We start from the raw sequence: 17,331 nt of genomic DNA on the forward strand, positions 1-17,331 counted from the left end.
TATAGTATCTTCACCGTGTGTGACGCGCTTTATTGTTACTTTGAACAAACATTATTGAACGAACCTAAATCAAAATTCAAATGTCAACGTCACTTCATAAGTTTTGCTTTGACGTCAATTTTATAAACATCAACAATATTTAATTTTTTAGCTAAAATACCTCATGAACTGTTTGTAATTCATTGAGCTTAAACAATATGAATATTTGTAGAACTTGTCTAGCTCCTGAATCTACAAAAAATATCCATGACTTGCCAAAAGGGATTCAAGAAGAATCAAAATCTCATACTGAAATAATGCAGTTTTGTGTAGACATTGAGGCAAGTAAACGCAGTTAAATTATACATCAACGATTAGTTATGAATTACATAAAATAACTTGTTAATTATTACACTTTTCTAGATAGTACCGGACCAAAAGGTTAGTACAAACCTTTGTGAAACATGTTTTCAAAAGATTGTTGACATATACAAGTTCAAAGAGCAGGCAATTAAGAATAATGAATATTTACAAACACAGTCTGTTATTAGTATTGACATAAAAAAATGCCCATTTGAAGGCGATAACTCTTTCAAACAATGTGATGACGATTTTAAAGATAATGATGATAATTTTATATACGAAGGCCCACAAATTGAGGTAAAAAACGAAGTAGATGTAAAAGAAGAAACTGAATCTAGAGATTTCGAATCTGATGATGAACTTCTTAGTACTATTAAGAATATCAAATATGCTTATGTGACTGAAGATGTTAAGGAAAATTGTAAGTATTTGGCATTTATAGATGTAATATAACTATTGCTGACGGTAGCATATTGAAGTTAGTCATTTATGAAAACAATCTGACAAACATATTGAGCCATTTACATAATTTGTTTAACTGTAGATTTACTGGCTCCCATAAACATTAAACATAACAAACATCCAATATTGTAACATTTAAATCTTAACAAATTAATTCATACTTCAACAGTACCAACAACACAAGATAAAAAGAAAACAGGACGCAAGAAAATAATAAAGAAGAAAATCAGAGAGACTCAAATATGTGAAGAGTGTGGGAAAAGTGTTAGAAATATCAAGGCTCATATGGCTCTGCATCAACCAAAGAGTGCACAAAAGAAGTACCAATGTGAATACTGTGATAAAGAATTTAGAAGTTATGGCGCACGCTACAAACATATTAAAATAAAACATTTTGGTGTCAAGGACCACTGTTATTTATGTAATAAGAGTAGGTGATTTAATTCAAACGAGAAATTAATAATTTTATTCGAAAATAGACAACCTGGCATAGACAAAGCACATTAACAAATTGATCTTATTTAATTCAAGAAATCCAAAAAAATCTTTGATACCAAACATCATTAATATCTTTAGAGCTGTTCTTAAATTGTGTTATTCTCTCTTCTTGTCATAAATATGCCTATAATATTATTTACATTAAGCAAATTTTTTTTTTATTACTAATACCAAATTTACATTTATTTCTTTCATGTAGAAATATCAAATTCACACAATAAAAACTATTGAAACTTCCAGAAGTAGTAAGTCTAAAGACCCATATACTTAACACGCATGACACAAGCAGCTTGCCATTTGAGTGTAATGTTTGTAGTCGCCGCTTCATATCGCCGTCCAGGCTGAAGGAACACATGCTCACACACACCAAGGAGAAACCCTTCAAGTGTGATGTGTGCAATAAGAGATTCCAGAATAAACCCCTTTTGATGATTCATACGTAAGTTGTTGTTACATTGTCTTGGAGCTTAGCTGAGCCGAAAGGCTTGTTATAAGTATAGCACATGATGTATTGATGTTAATATTCATAGATTGTAGAGATTTTTTTTTAATCACAATAACTGATACATTTAACTACTTAACTGATAAACTAACAAAATCTGATCTTGTCAGCAAGTCTGTAGTTTCAACTAACCACTACAATAAGGAAAGCTTACATGCCATTTATTAGTTTTGGACTAATCATGAAATCATTTTTACAGGCGACAAGTTCATGATAAGGAAAAACATCATCTGTGTCAGTTCTGCTCTAAGAGCTTTTTCAAGAAGTATGCATTACAAAGACATTTAAGGTATGGTATATAATTTCTATTTCTAATTATCAATATATGTTTTCAATTAATCTTAACCTTGTTATATTAGGTTTAATTTCCATTGTTTCTCCAAAAAAATCAACTAAACCTAGATTAAAGTGCCTATAGAAATTTTACCAATTGTAATATTTTGTCCCTACCAATTATATTATAAGAAAAAAGGTGTACATAGATTACCAACACAATATTCGATCTTTGTAAACGGCACTGACGTACACACGATTAGACATCAAAGTGTGAGGGTGTGATGCAACTGTCGTGAGCGAAAAAGAGACAATTGAAGTAAATTTAGCCAATTAGCCCACATTTCTACGTGCCAATTCCGTTGCGCTATAATCCCCTACTAATATGATTTTTTTAATTTATTTATCAATACTAATCTGCACGTTCTATGTGTCTCTATATCATTGATCATTGGTTACTATCATCAAACTGAATTCTTATCAAATAGGAGTCACTCCAAAGAGAAGCCGTACGAATGCAAGAAATGCGGCAAATGGTACTCCTGTAGTACTGTGCTCAAGAACCATCTGCTTTTACATGAGAATGAAAAGAAGTTTAGCTGCAAGTACTGTGATATGACATTCGCTAATGCGAAGTGAGTATTTTGTCAATATCATATATGTATTTACATTTAATTTTAATCCCTTCTCATTTTCTTCTTGTCATGGCTTAAATTCATGTAAAAAGCTGTTTTAGTTTTGTTCATTGCAGTTAAGATAAAAAATTTAAGTCTGCCACTCGTGTTTTTCCCTGAATAAGTGAACCGTTTACTCATAGTCAATAATTTTAAATCCCAACCCACATAAGGTCAGCCGAGGCAAGTGTGACATAAATTTAAATGGTACAAATTATTTTTTTAAATATTTCGTTACCGTAATAGTCCTATGCCGATATTTTAATTTTAATACATTAATTATTCATTTGTTCAATATTTTAACAATGATTTGTAATGTTCCTAGAAGTTTTGTGTGACATACGTAAGCAAAAAGAAAGGAAGGTTGGAGATTGACACACTTACCCCAGGAATGGGGCAAGTGTAACAGATAGCATTTTTATTTGTTCCTCTGGTTATTGTTGCTGGTCTCTTACTGAAATAATGAGATATTAAATATGTCAACTTAATTTATAATCTAATTCAATAACACGATAGTCTATTCTTGCTTGCAACAGATTTATATTCTAGAAGGGGTAAGTGTGACAGATTTTTCGAGGACTAGTGATGTGACAGTATGTTACACTTCCCCCGGGAAGGTTTAAGCATAATAAAACGTAAATATGTACTTATTAGTTAAATATTACATTTAATTAAAAAAAGTAACTATTACAATTGAAGCCATTTTCTTCTCAAAATCCTCTGAAAAAACTGTTGGTCTCCCATGAGATTTCGATTTTACACCACGAACACCATTTACGTGTGAAATTATAGTTGCTCTAGGAACATTGTAAACTCTGGATGCTTTCAAAGCTGTCATATGCTGCTCCCGTACTGCTTTGACTGCTTCGCGTAGAGTTTCTTGAGAGTATTTATCAGTAGCTTTTCTTTTATAGTATCGTACCATCTAAAACAAAAAAAATGCTTCAATTTTACTTTAAAAAAAATCGTTGTATAAATATATGCTGTCCCATCACTATCATGGTATCCTCATACAAAAGGGCTGGGGTAAGTGTGACTGTGTCACACTTTCCCATGTTAGGTTAGCGGGTGAGGTAAGTGTGACATTGCACATATGTCAAAGAATATCAGAAATTTGGGCACAGAAACATATAAAACTTCAAATACAAATCGTAATACTTTGTCGCTTACCTTTAACTCCTTAAAACAACACTCCAAAACACCAAAAATCACTAAACGCGACGTCCCAGATATCACGGACTTCAATCATAATTCGCTTTGTTTTTCAAAATGGCGTATGTCGGTAAAACAGTTGAGTATTTGCTGTGTGTCGATACAAAAATTAATGATGAATAAGTTCTTCTAACGTACGTTAGATGGCGTTAAAACAAATAAACGTGTTTAGGGCGCGTAATTTGAATTTGTTACACTAGCCCCACTGTCACACTTGCCTCGGTTGACGATACTTTTGCATTTACGATATTATGGAGATCAAAAATAATATAACAGAACAAAAAAATTATAGACTTTTTAAACTAGTCATTACTTATTCAGTGTTTCAAAAAAATGGTTCTAAAATATGTTATCTTAATTTCAGATACATCTACAAGCACATGGTGGTTCACACGAAAGAGAAGAAATACCCGTGCAAGTATTGCGGAGTGAGGTTCGGCAGATCTGACCATCGCGCGAGACACGAAAAGACTGCACATGAAAAACATTTTACTTCTGACGCGTGATTCTAATAAACATAGTTTTTTTTATTATTTCCAAGAAACTGAAATGATAGTTAAGTCGGTCCATACAACTTGTTTTTAACTAAATGAAACGGGAACCATGGTTGAAAATTATACATAAGTACGTAAGGAATTATGTTGAGAAATGTTGAAAATAAATTATATTTGTTATGGTACAGAGTGTTTTATTTTATTCACCTAAAATTGCATAAACTCAAATGAAAGAGCACTCCAACCAACACTAAAATAAAACGAGATATTTTTATCCAAGTAATATATTTTTCAATAAATAATAACATAGACAAATTACTCAATCCAAAAGATCATAGACAGTACTCAGTTGCAAATTGCAATCATTCTCCCTCTACGGAGTACGGTCGCACTGCTCTGGCAGTATACATATAAATATAAGCAAACATGACGCACTTCATACATTACACAAGAAATAAATAATCTAAAATCACTCTTCATCTGGTTTTTCGGCTATATTTTCAAAGCCCTCCTCCTCCTTTACTTCACAAGTGCAATCCTCGACCAACCTCGGGGACTCGTTTGGAGAATGTATATTCAAAGTATTCGCAATCATATCGAGTTTATCTTGCAAATAGGGATATTCGTTAGTCATAGTGCGAACAATGTGTTTTAGTTTATCGTTCAGGGCTTGTCCCTGGTTGAACTCTGTGATGACAACTGCTCTGGGCTTTCTCACACGGACCGATTGCCGCTTTATAGCCGTAGCTAGTTCGGAACCCAAGCGCTGGCTGCGGACCACTCGTTCTAGAAGCTGAATATGCAAAAATTGCTTTATTGCAATAGTAGATCAATCAAATATGAACAAAATGTTAGATTAAAACAACAGATGGAATTAAATGGATAGTTTTTTATTTAAAAAATAATAATAATAATTTGTGTAAACAAAAAAACTGTTGAATTGAAGTGTTTTTTAGCTTTCATCACCGAATTATAGCGACTTGCGACGACGCATGCGGTCTGTGCAGTGCAATTTTTAAATTAGTAAAAAAAATGAACTAAATTGCACGCAAACGAATAGTTTTAGAATTTGTATACTAAATTGCAATATCGCACCCATTGTTTATTCTGCTCCGCCTCCTGTATGTCCCGCATGAGCGAGGCGACGCGCTCCTCGAGCTGCGCGTTGAGCGCGCTCGTGTCCGCCGTCTCGCGCTCGAGCCGCAGCTGCTCGTTCTGCAGCGATTCGTAGCGCAGCTTTGTTTCTGATAAATCCTGGTAATAGGATTATAATTCAAAACGTGGTTAGAGGTCTTGATATTGATTTTGTAAGTTATTTAGCTTAACTAAAATACGCTGACTATACTGATTGTTTAAACTACCTAAAATAGAAACTATAGGGTTGCCGATAGATTTGCCAAATGAGGTTTTGTTTAGATAGCTAATCTGCTAAATTTAATCGTGGCAATCTTACACTCACTCGCTACGATCAATAGAAATTAGTAAAAATGAGAAAAAAAATATATTTTGAAATTACAGAGATATCCCATCCAGTGAATGTTTCCACCAACGGAAAGTTTAATTTGACTTAAATGTTTCCATACGTACGGGATTTAAAGGCATTAGTAATACCTACAGGGGTATATTAATTCAGGATTTACTCAATCTCAAGCTCACCTTAGTGACCCTTGCCACGTCCGCACGCACGAGCCGCAGCCGGTGGTGGTAGGCCGCCTGCGAGGTGTGCCCCGCTCCGTGCGCGCGCTCCACGGCAGCGGCCGCGCGGCTCTTTTCCATCACCGTCTCGCGCCGCGTCACGTACAGCGCCAGGTCCTCTGCCAGCTTCTCGCTCGTCTTGCGCAGCTGCTCGCGACGCACCTGACACATAATATTGCAAAGCATCGCAATTACAGAAATTCAAAACTTTTAGGAGTCGGAATTTAACTTTTGTTCTAGGAAGTAATTTATTAGTATAAGAAGTATGACAATCGTAAATAATTCAAGTATACTTATAATAAACTATACGTAACATCTGAAAACAAATTCTTTTAAAGATTTATTTTACATCACTCACTTCCATACGGTGTATCTCAGCTCTCATCTGTCCAATTTCACCGGCTGCTGATTTAGCGTTCTGAATGTTCCGTTTAAGATCAACGGCTAGAATACCCTGAAAGAATAGATATTGCGTTAAATCGAGCTTACTAATTTTAACATGTAGTATTTTGATCACGTTTTAAAACCAATACCTTTCTTTGCCATATTAGAGCCTCTCTTTGAACCCGATCAAGATCTTGGGTCAAATTGATCTTCTCTTTTTCCATTGCTTCAATATCCTCCTCCAGTTGAATGATCTCCGTTTCAGCATCCTTAAGAAAAATATTATTGAAGAGGTTTAAATTTATGAAAGTATTAAACGTGACTTTCATAGTCAACAATATTCAGAAGTTCAATTTTTCTAAATAGGATTTTCTTGAAAATCAGAAGAACAAAAGAAAAGACGAAATAATATTTAATTAAAATTACTTATTTCCAAACCAAACTCTTTTTTACGTACGGTCTACTAGAAAATTAAATGTATCGAATAGGTAAGCGAAATGCACATAGTCGCTTGCCAATAACAATTGTAACTGCAGCTATTTTAACGTGACATTTCACATTCAAATTAAATATACTTGGAGACAGAAACATCTTCCTCCCACCCACCTTCAAGCTAGCCGCGTACTCATGTGTAATAGCGAGGTTCGTCTTGTGCGCGTACTCGTTCCGCTCAGTGGAGTCCTTCCTCGTGCGCTCGAGCACCTCGAGCCGGCCGCGCAGCTCACGCAGCGTGCGCTCCACGCGCGACCGCTCCTCGTCTACGCGCTCGCACTCCGCTTGTATGCGCATTGTTTTCTGCTCGCAGATTTGGATCTCTGCTCGGAATGTTTATAATAAGATAGGAGAAGAACAAGAAATAGAACAGCTCTTCGTATAAAAAGAAGATTTCTCGTCAGTTGTATTGTGGATGTAGATTTATTTAAAGATGAGTAGAGAATAATGGGAATGACTCCCAATTTTTATAAATAATTTGGGTTAATATCTGCAGTAATTTTCTAATTTCGCCAAAAATTTACGTTGCCGTACACAAAGGTTCTGAATAGATACTTAAATAAAAAAGGTATGTATGAATGCTCACATTTTTTATCATTACTTACTTATAAGTAGTTTTTTTTTTTCATAGTTTTTATGTGCTAAAACCACACCATAAACACGTCACATGTAGCTACACTAACGTTTATTAATAAGATTAACATCCGATATAATCTTGTGATGCTGCGAGGTGAGTTTGACCACATGACCCTGCAGCCGCAGCCACTCGTGCTGCATGCTCTCGGTGCGCTCCCGTAGTGTCTTGATCTGCTGCTCCAGCTCTTCGATGCGACGCTCTTGCGGGGATTTCAACTAAATTGCAAGCATGTTTATAAATTAGATGACACGAATTAAGTGGAAACCAAAACAAAAAGTGAACATCAAATTATTACTACATAATATTATTTATTCATCACAAAAATTTGTAATAATAACTACTGAGTTACTGACATCAAAAACTTCCTTAAGCGCATTATACTTCTTCACAATGATATCAAGTTCTCGCTGTTTCCTCAGAATGACCAACGATTTCTGATCGTACTTTTCTTGGAGACGCTCGATTTCTTTCTCCCTCTCTCTCACTTTACCTAACGTTTCATCGAGAATTATCTTGTTCTTGGCTTGCTTATTTCTATTCACTTCAATGTCGAGCATCATCTTTGCGTGATTATTTTCCATTGCCATTAAGTTTATCTCCTAAAAAACAATGGCAAAAATAAGCTTGGCGAAAGAATACAAAAAAGTTAGAAATTTTTTACATTTTCCTATTATAATTTAATATATTGATAAGTAACCTGTTTACGAGACATTTCCCTCATCTTCTTGATACCATTGGCCATGGACTCTACAGCTTTGTCGTTTAAGAGACACTCTTGAAGGTTTGTCAGTATTTCGTTTTCTAATCTCAATTTTTGTTCTATACGATGATCGTACTCTTTCTCTGTGCTTTTCAAAATGTTTCTCATTGTTTGGTTTTCCTGAAAGAATGAAAGAAAGTTTGCAATTAAAATTATATTCTATCTTGAAAGTAGACTAAACAAGAAATATTCATACCGAATTAATCATATCCTGATCTCGTTGCGTCATCTCAATTGATTCAGTAAGCTGTGCAATTTGCGCTTCTAGATTAGCCCTCCTAGTTTCTTCTGTTTCATCTGAAAAAAATTCATGAAATATATACGATAATTCATATATGCCACAATTATAAAGATGGTCTCATAATGATACTAAAATGCTTACAAAGTTTTTTGGCGCCCATTATATCATATTCAAGTTTATCTTTATTCATTGCAAGCTCCTTCCCTTTGTTCATTTCTTCCATGGTGACTTTCTTAGTAATCTCTAAATTGTTTAAAAGCGTGCGGTAATTTTCTTGGAGGACCCTATAAATGTTTGCCACTGTTATTTTAGGTGATGATTATAATATATTAAATTTGGTTCAGGATATAAATAATAAATACATAAACTTCTCTTTTTTTATTTATAAATATGCTGTATGCCCCGTACCTGTAATCGTCTCTTACGGAATCGTAAACCTTGTCTCTCTGCTGAATGTTGATCAGCACTGAATTCCACAAGCTCACGAGGCGCTTCTTGTCCAATTCCAAATCTTCCAGCTCTGCTGCGTATGCCGTCACCTTTTCGTATATAGATATAACAATTTAAATTCACAACTAATTTAGAATCATAATAATATAAATCACAATTAAATGTGTAATAGATCTTATCGACACTCTTTTAATTTTTATAGGTATTTTCTTTACATATTGTATATCTTCTGCTGCTTCTTATTATACAACCATAGCATAAAGATAATATTATGTTCTTTGAATAGTGATAATTTTCTAAAACGGGAAGATGCACACGATCTATACAAATTGTGAAGACGTACCTTATCATTAACTTTCTCCATTTCATTATTTTTCACCTCCAGTTGCTTTTGGAACATTTCCAGTTTCGATTCTAATTTCCAAACTTCATTACTTAAGCCGTATATAATCATGTCCTGTGAATTAAAATAATTTCTTTGACTTAAAATATTTCAGTGCATCAAAACATAATCAGTCTAGAGTTAGTAATTTCATTTCTATCCTATTTTTTTGCGATATAGCAAGATGTTGTCGTCAAGAACTTCAAGCGTGCGACTCGGTCTCCTCGCACCACATTTCCAGCTGACGGCACAGTCTTGTAAACGCTTCTAATGTTTAACATACAAAGATTCTACAATACAATACCAGTTGCCGCTTCTCATCAGCGAGCGCCTGCTTTTCGGCGCGCATCTTGTCCGACATGCGCTGGCTAACGGTCAGATCGGACTCGGTCTCCTCGCGCCATGCTTCAAGCTGCCGGCACAAGCTCGTTAGCGCCTCCAATTCTTCTGTTGCTTCACGCTCTGATAGTTATTAAAGATTTTTGTAAGAGAAACATTAAAAAACACGAATAAAAAAGGTATCTAATTAATTGTTTCTCTATAAAAGTCAACATTTCAATCAAGTTTAAATAATCCATTTTACCAGCAAAATGAATTACCAGTCATAATCATTTGGTCAAGTTTCTCCTTAGCCTTCTGGTACTGCTCGTTTGCGTCCCGCGCGCGCTGCTCCGCGGCTTGTCTCTCCGACGTGCTCTTGGCTAATGTCGTTTCATATTCTTCTATCAATACCTGTAGGTATAATAGAGGCAATAATTATTGTGTTCTGAATATTTATTTTCAAGCTTTATTATCAACCGTTTATATACAATCATCATAAAGATTACCAACAAAACAAGCTAATAAACAAATACATACTCTCTGCGCATTGGTATCATGGTCACTTCGATAAATAGCTTCCAAATCCCTTTCATATCCTTGTTTGCTCAGTCTCAGCTCATCGCGCTACAAATAAATTATATGAAAATGAATTAATAATACATAGTATGTTTTAGTACTAGTATCTTAATTAACAAACAGAAATCTGCTTTTCTAGAAAGTTATACCAAATTTAAGATTTCCTCCTCGGCGAGAGCATTTTCTTTCTCCAAGAATTGCTTGAGGGTTTGTTGGAAGCGCTGCATCAACGGATGAGTAGACTCGAGTACCGCTGGCATCGCACCCATTGGACGTTTGCTGCGCCATCTGTTAACGATATAAATCAGAGTAAAATACTTTTATATTTTCTCTGAACAACGAATCAATAAACTGCCAAAAAATGTCTCTGTGATCCTGTGATTTAATACAATGTTAAATCGTGCATTAGAAATATGTAATTAGGACAGAATAGACAGAGACTCTATTTTTTTTAAACCTAACAAGCCCAAAGGATCTTTACTAAACCATTTACACTCAGCATATAGTAGGTATAGTTAATACACGTACTCGTCAAAAACTTCTCTGCCAGCTTTATTGCATTTGCACTCATTGATGGGACAGCGGCAGCAGCGGCACTCACCGTCTTCGGCCGGTGGGGAATCACACTGGCATCCTTCAGTCTCCTGTTGAATGCAAATTGATTGATAGTGTTAATGTTTATTTAAATTGGGTTCTAAAAATATTTTCGCCGTATGGTTATTTAGAGCTATTTATTAATGAGAGAAAATGAAGACCAGTGATTTGAGCTTGAATTTCAGAGTACGGTTAGTTAAATCAAATTTTGAGTAGATCGTTGTCAAGTATCAAAAAATAAAGATATAAAAGTTGCAATAACACATAGTACACAAAAACACAGAGAGAAATAAGTAATGAGCTGTGGCTATGGCTCTACATTGAAATGCAATTTAACAAACTCAATCAAAAAAATATAGTTAAATACACTAAAGCTACATACATCATACCTGCGGAAATATAAGCGTTTCATTTCTATAGTATATGCATTGCTCATTATGTTTGACGAGATCGTGTTCATCCTTTGGGCAGAAACACAAGGGAAGAGATGCCTGGCTCTCAGTAGGACTCTCTGTGCAAGGGCATTTCTTTTCCTCCTCACCTGACATTATTGGCGAAGTATTAAAATATTTTTTACTATTTAGTACACTTTGTATGAAGAATATGGATACAAAATCAAAGGTTTCTATGCAATTGTTATGTTGCTAAGAGGATGGGAAATGATGGGAAATCAGTCAGAAAATCGTTCCAAAAATGTTTGGATTAAAATTATTCAATTATAGATCAATTGTTATTAAATTAAAAAAAATACATATAGCATCATGTAAATTAGTGGTATAAACTTGAATTATATAAAAAATTCCTACATTTCAACATCATTTCAAACTTTTTTTTCCCGCCGTAGCATTAACCTACTCTGTGATAATTGTGCAGTTGCCATAGCAACAGCAACGCGTAAACAAACAATTAATGGCAATAACTTATTCCTATTTACTCCAGTGTACTCTTCGTCTAAAATATTATGGTAAATTGTATTTACAATATTTTGAAATATGTAGTAATTTAATTTATGTAAACTACGGCAAGTATTCCAATAATCCACAGATTTTATCCCGAGCAAAGCCTGCCAGTGATGGTAAAATGGGAAGAAGCGATTCTGCGAAAAAACAGTTTCCCGAACTGGAAGACTTTCTCATGAAGAGAGACTACAGTGGAGCTATCACAATGCTCGAGGTGTGATTCATTTAGAACATCCTATTACCGTATTACGTAATCGGTTAAGAAAAGAAAATTTTCGGATGAATCAAAATCACATGTTATGTTAGGTTTAAGTGATATATCGCAACTTGCTTTTCAACTTTCATAACTCAAGTTATAATTTTAGTATCAATACGTTTGCAACGTAAACCTTCGAAATGTGTATATTTTTATTTAATATATATTTTTTTTTATTTAATGTATAGGTATATTAACCTACTTTAAACCATTTTTCTAAAATTAATACCTACGTATCCCACAGTTTCTAGCGCATGAAGGCAACACAGAAGTGTGGGTGCCAGTGTGGATCGCGTGGTGCCGGTTCCACCTGGGCGAGTACCGGCGCGCGTTGAACAAGTACTTGGAGATACGGGATAGAGAGAATCTGGACTCGCGCGTAGCTGATAATATTGCATTGGACATCGCTGTTTGCTACTTTTACTTGGGTATTTACAATATAAATAATAATAATGATTTGAAAGGCAACGTTCGAGATAGTATAGTAGAATGTAGAGCAATGAATACCTAATGCATGCGAATGTGTATGACATAGGTCCCAAATTACGACATCAAAATTTAATCATGGAAATGGCATGAGAAAAGTTAAAAAATTTTTTTACAGGTATGTATAAAGAGTCACAAGAAACTGTAAAAGAAGCGCCGAAATGTGCTTTGAAGGTAAATATCTATTTGTCACAAATTGTTCTAACATTACATTAACACGCAATACTAACGCTAAACAAAATATTGGGAACGATTTCAGAACCGTCTTGAATTCCACTTGGCTCACAAACTAGGGGACGAGGAAGCTCTCATGCGCGCACACGCCACGCTACGTGATGTTCCTGAAGACCAGCTTAGCTTGGCCTCTGTTCACTACCTAAGAGCACACTACCAGGAGGCTATCGATGTTTATAAAAAACTACTTTTGGATCGACGGTATAATTAATTAGGAATTTTAATTTTTTTAATAGTGAAATTAAAATTGGGTTTATTATTTTGCGTTTTTTCAGTTATAAAAGATACGAAAAAGGCAATATGGAATGGGTCAAGATTCTTCCACAAATTTCTTGGTAATTGTGGCTTAGAGTAAAGATAAAAAAGTATTTTGCCATGTAGAGCAGATTCATATAATGTACATAGCTTATCATTTTATTATTGAAAATACCTCAATATTTTTATCATTACAGTATAGAGTTCCGAAATAGATTCCAAATAAATTTAACCTGTAGCTATCAACTATTTTTTGCCAAGTAGGTACTCCGTATTTGCCACTAAGATATTAGTTTCATAATATATATCAAGTGCGAATGACTATAAATAATGTTGTTTGACTCTACAGTAATTACATGGCGTTAAATGTTTACGTGGCGTTATGCTATTACAAGTTGGACTACTACGACGTCTCTCAAGAGGTTCTAGGAGTGTATCTAACGCAGCATCCAACTTCCACTATCGCATCTAACCTCAAAGCGTGCAACTTGTTCAGGTTATCCGATTTAGCACATATTTTGATTAATAATAAGCTTGTGGCTTCTCATTTCAGTTGCTAATTTCTTGATTCAAAAGTATAATCTCATACAACGCGTAAATAAGATAGATGGTAAATGTTGTAAAATTAAATGAAAATTTTCAGATTATACAATGGAAAGTCCGCTGAAGCAGAGCTGAAACAAATATCATCCGATCAGCACACGTTTGGGCAAGATCTTGTCAAACACAATTTAGTTGTATTTAGGAACGGTGAAGGAGCGCTTAAGGTACCTATGGACTTTATATGCCGGAATATACAGCCAGTAAAACAGATCAGTAGCTTGCGTGCAATTTGCGTTCTTGTGTACTTTTATTTCCGAGACCATACTGGAACGCTCGTGAATGCAGTCTAGGTATTCACACGAGCAGGTTTCGCAGTTCCGTCGTCCTCTTCGCTCTCCCTCATGTCGCATGCAAGTAAATCAAATTGTGATCTACTTGAAAAAAAATGTACCTAAATGAAAAAAGTAACGTGAAAACGTAGCTTATATTTTTGAGCATTTGCTTTATTTTAATTCTCAAAATAAAATTAAAGATAACCCCCTAAAACATTGTCAGACACTCCCCGAGCTGGTGGACGTGGTGCCCGAAGCGCGGCTGAACCTGGCGGGCTACCGGCTGCGGCACCGCGAGCCGCTGGAGGCGCGCGCGCTGCTCGAGCCGCTGCAGCCCTCCTCGCCGCTGCACTACATACTGCGCGGCGTGGTTGCCGTGCGGCTGTACAATGAGACTGGCGATGTGAGTTATATTACCTGTAAATTTACAGGTGCAGGCAGTGCAAAGCAGATGCTTTGTTATATCATCCATAAAAATATAATCTATAAGTGGCACCATAATGGTACTGCTGCAGCTGATCTAAACCATATTTAAAGGTACTTATACCTAGTCATCTCTATTGAGAAATTCATACTGCTAAGCAACATTTTTAAGTGAAACTTCTTTAGGCGCGTTGAGAGTAAAATTTCAAGGTCCCGTCATGGCAATACCGTCACGTCGTGGAGAGAGACAACGATTTAGGCATCTTTGCATCTGGCCAAAGAAGTTTCACTTCTGACACGTGTGCTCGGCACACACGCACTTTTTTTATTAATTTCAATTAATAATCCAGGAGGAACAAATGAAGTTAGCTCAACAAAGTTTCCACATAGTAGGCAGCTCGGTGTCTGAGTGCGACACGATCCCGGGCCGGCAGTGCATGGCCTCCTCCTACTTCCTTGCGGGACAGTTTGAGGAGGTGCTGGTGTATCTCAACTCCATCAAGAGCTTCTTCGTCAATGATGATACTTTCAACTTTAACTATGCTCAGGTAAGATTTTACTATTTATAACTACGGTAAAAAGTAACAAACCTTTCAAAAATTTATTTTGTTGTACATTATTAAGTTGTAAAACATTTCTGAACATTAGAAACTTTTTGACTGTATGCATAGTTAAATAATTAATTAACGAAATGTATAAATTGCTTAGGCAAAAGTTGGAACGGGATTTTATCGCGAAGCAGAAGAATGTTTGCTCCAAATTCAGGACGAGAACATTCGCAGCTCGTTCACGTACCTCGCCTGCCTTTGTCGGTGTCACGTTATGAATAAGGAGGCACACCTGGCTTGGGAAATTTGTGTAAAGGTATTTCAAATTATTATAAATTGAAAATATAAACCAATTTAATTTCAATATTTTTAACTGTTTTTTTTTAATATAATGATATTGTGTTTCAGTCGGCAGGAACACCGGACAGTTTCGCTTTGTTACAACTGGTAGCGAATGACAGCTATAGAATGGGGCAGTTTCTCGTTGCTGCTAAAGCGTTCCACATGCTCGACAGGTATCGCAATTCGCATCACTTTGCCATGTACTTATATCTAGAATTTCTATGTTACATCATAAATTTTACACCTTTTGCAAAACTAACACCTGGCTTTTAGTTAATATCAAGAGTTTTGTTCAAACCAAATTAATATTCTTTAGATCTGTAAACTTCGAATTCTGGTGATCATTTTTCTTACATAGGTAAAGTAACGGTAACTTACATATTTTTTTTTACATTTCTTCACATCTATAGATTGTATCTGGAGTGTCCAATTTTCATTATTTGATACCAAAATAACATAATATGTATTATGCTTCCTATTTTATTTTCGTCTGTGACTTTCTTCAGTATTAATAAATACTGCTTTTCAGATTGGACGGTGGTCCCGAAATGTGGGAGGGTTTACGCGGCGCGGTGTGCGGGTGCGCGCAGGCCGCGGCCGCCGACCGCACCAACGCGGCCTCGGACCTGCGTGACGCGCTCGCGTTGTTGCGCGGACCGCGAGCTCACCCGCGCGCTGACCACATTGTGAGACCTATTGCTAAGTGGGCGCAGATGAATCGGATCGCTGTTTAATGTGTAACCAAAGATAATTGGATGCAAAGAGAAGTGAAGGGAGATGGAAGATGTGAGATCGAGAAAAATTTCCTAAAAGAGAAAATGAAGTAAAAGGCTTTTAAGGAGCTGTGCAAATTGGTAACGACTTACGACCAATAAAAATAGGTTATAGGGTGTAAAAATTAAAGAGAAGGAAAAATGTTGTGTGGTTTTATGAAACCACGGTAAAAGTGAAACTTTCCGAACACTGCTTTATACCTACTCGGCAGCCGACCGTCACGCGACATGCGCTACACAGACCAAAAAATTTGAGACGATGTAATAAAAGTTTCACTTTAAAAAAGAGTAGAGAAGGAAGAAAGTAGTAGTGTGTTGTGTTAATGTAATTGTGGGATATAGTGGGCTTAAAAACTATCTAAATGTATAATGTATAAAAGCTCAGTTTGGAGTGTCATGTTATGTATGTAATTTAAAGATTACGTGAAATATAAATATTTAAAAACATACCTACGGTGTTTTATTTATTTATATTCCTTTAGAAATAAATTATTTTTTTGTGTTTATCTTATCAACCCAGAACCCTATTAAATTACCAGTTTAAGATTGGCGACATATCCGCAACTAATTTACCTGCGTTTGCGAAATAAATACAACCACTGACTGTTTGATTAAATATCTATATGATATCTATTAACAATTATTCTAAAAATATAAAATTTTAAAGCAACAAAAAAGCCAGTCGTTGTTTCATATATTATCTCGTTATAGTAATTATGTATGTATGTATTGTAAACTTTTGCGACACGCAAACCAGCAAAAGTTCTCAATAATGTACATAATTTTATCAACAAAAAATGGCTTGTAACTCTTAAATCTAAAAATAAGTATATGTAGTTTCACTAACACTAGAATAAGTACTACTAACAATATATGATTAGAGATTGCTGCTTAGCAATAAGGCCGCCTCTTGTACAAACTATGCCTTCCTTTTGTATTTTAATGTTATTTTTGTCCTAATTTTGTTTGTGCAATAAAGTGTTATAAATAAATATATGGGCAATGCTGCCTGATACAAATAAAGAAATAAATAAATAAAATAAAATCTTAATTTTATATTACTTCTGTGATTTTACGTGGAATGGTAAAGAATTCCTATTTGTATGTATAATTATATATTTTTATATAATATAGCTAGCTATGTTGTTGTGGAAGTAAAAGGGAAATGAACCTGTCCACAGTACCGTTCAC

The 17,331-nt window shown here is 35.2% G+C and overlaps 3 protein-coding genes across 4 annotated transcripts; 2 read left to right on the forward strand and 1 right to left on the reverse strand.

The window, feature by feature from the left end:
• Positions 1–108: 108 nt before the first annotated feature.
• Positions 109–4,642, forward strand: LOC149486375 (uncharacterized). Its single transcript, XM_089698049.1, has 7 exons — positions 109–324; positions 407–763; positions 974–1,234; positions 1,543–1,741; positions 2,004–2,093; positions 2,566–2,712; positions 4,328–4,642. Exons 1-7 carry the CDS (start codon positions 198–200, stop codon positions 4,467–4,469), a joined length of 1,323 nt encoding a protein of 440 aa, XP_089554175.1. The 5' UTR covers positions 109–197; the 3' UTR covers positions 4,470–4,642.
• An 89-nt stretch (positions 4,643–4,731) lies between these two features.
• Positions 4,732–11,755, reverse strand: l(2)41Ab (lethal (2) 41Ab). The gene is made up of 19 exons (XM_089697988.1): positions 11,379–11,755; positions 10,924–11,039; positions 10,545–10,683; positions 10,357–10,443; positions 10,098–10,230; positions 9,803–9,960; positions 9,460–9,573; positions 9,075–9,205; positions 8,808–8,950; positions 8,622–8,722; positions 8,363–8,545; positions 8,019–8,264; positions 7,712–7,880; positions 7,143–7,351; positions 6,686–6,805; positions 6,511–6,606; positions 6,114–6,314; positions 5,553–5,711; positions 4,732–5,250 (listed from the first exon to the last, which is right to left on the reverse strand). Exons 1-19 carry the CDS (start codon positions 11,535–11,537, stop codon positions 4,927–4,929), a joined length of 2,988 nt encoding a protein of 995 aa, XP_089554114.1. The 5' UTR covers positions 11,538–11,755; the 3' UTR covers positions 4,732–4,926.
• Positions 11,756–11,853: 98 nt separating this feature from the next.
• Ttc26 (tetratricopeptide repeat domain 26) lies at positions 11,854–16,587 on the forward strand. 2 transcript variants are annotated; one of them, XR_016315949.1, is made up of 13 exons: positions 11,854–11,953; positions 12,034–12,162; positions 12,449–12,632; positions 12,809–12,864; positions 12,950–13,125; positions 13,529–13,675; positions 13,823–13,946; positions 14,278–14,457; positions 14,828–15,025; positions 15,186–15,341; positions 15,434–15,540; positions 15,897–16,286; positions 16,428–16,587. XR_016315949.1 is itself a non-coding variant. In XM_089697989.1 (12 exons), exons 1-12 carry the CDS (start codon positions 11,951–11,953, stop codon positions 16,099–16,101), a joined length of 1,665 nt encoding a protein of 554 aa, XP_089554115.1. In that variant the 5' UTR covers positions 11,854–11,950; the 3' UTR covers positions 16,102–16,587. The 2 variants fall into 2 exon arrangements, 1 of the variants encoding a protein (XP_089554115.1); XM_089697989.1 differs by having other exon boundaries at positions 15,897–16,587.
• The last annotated feature ends 744 nt before the right edge of the window (positions 16,588–17,331 follow it).

The sequence above is a fragment of the Colias philodice genome, chromosome 8 (genome assembly GCF_061535455.1).
Source record: "Colias philodice isolate Cphi_HAF_F1 chromosome 8, ilColPhil1 Martin Lab GWU primary, whole genome shotgun sequence".
NCBI lineage: Eukaryota > Metazoa > Arthropoda > Insecta > Lepidoptera > Pieridae > Colias > Colias philodice.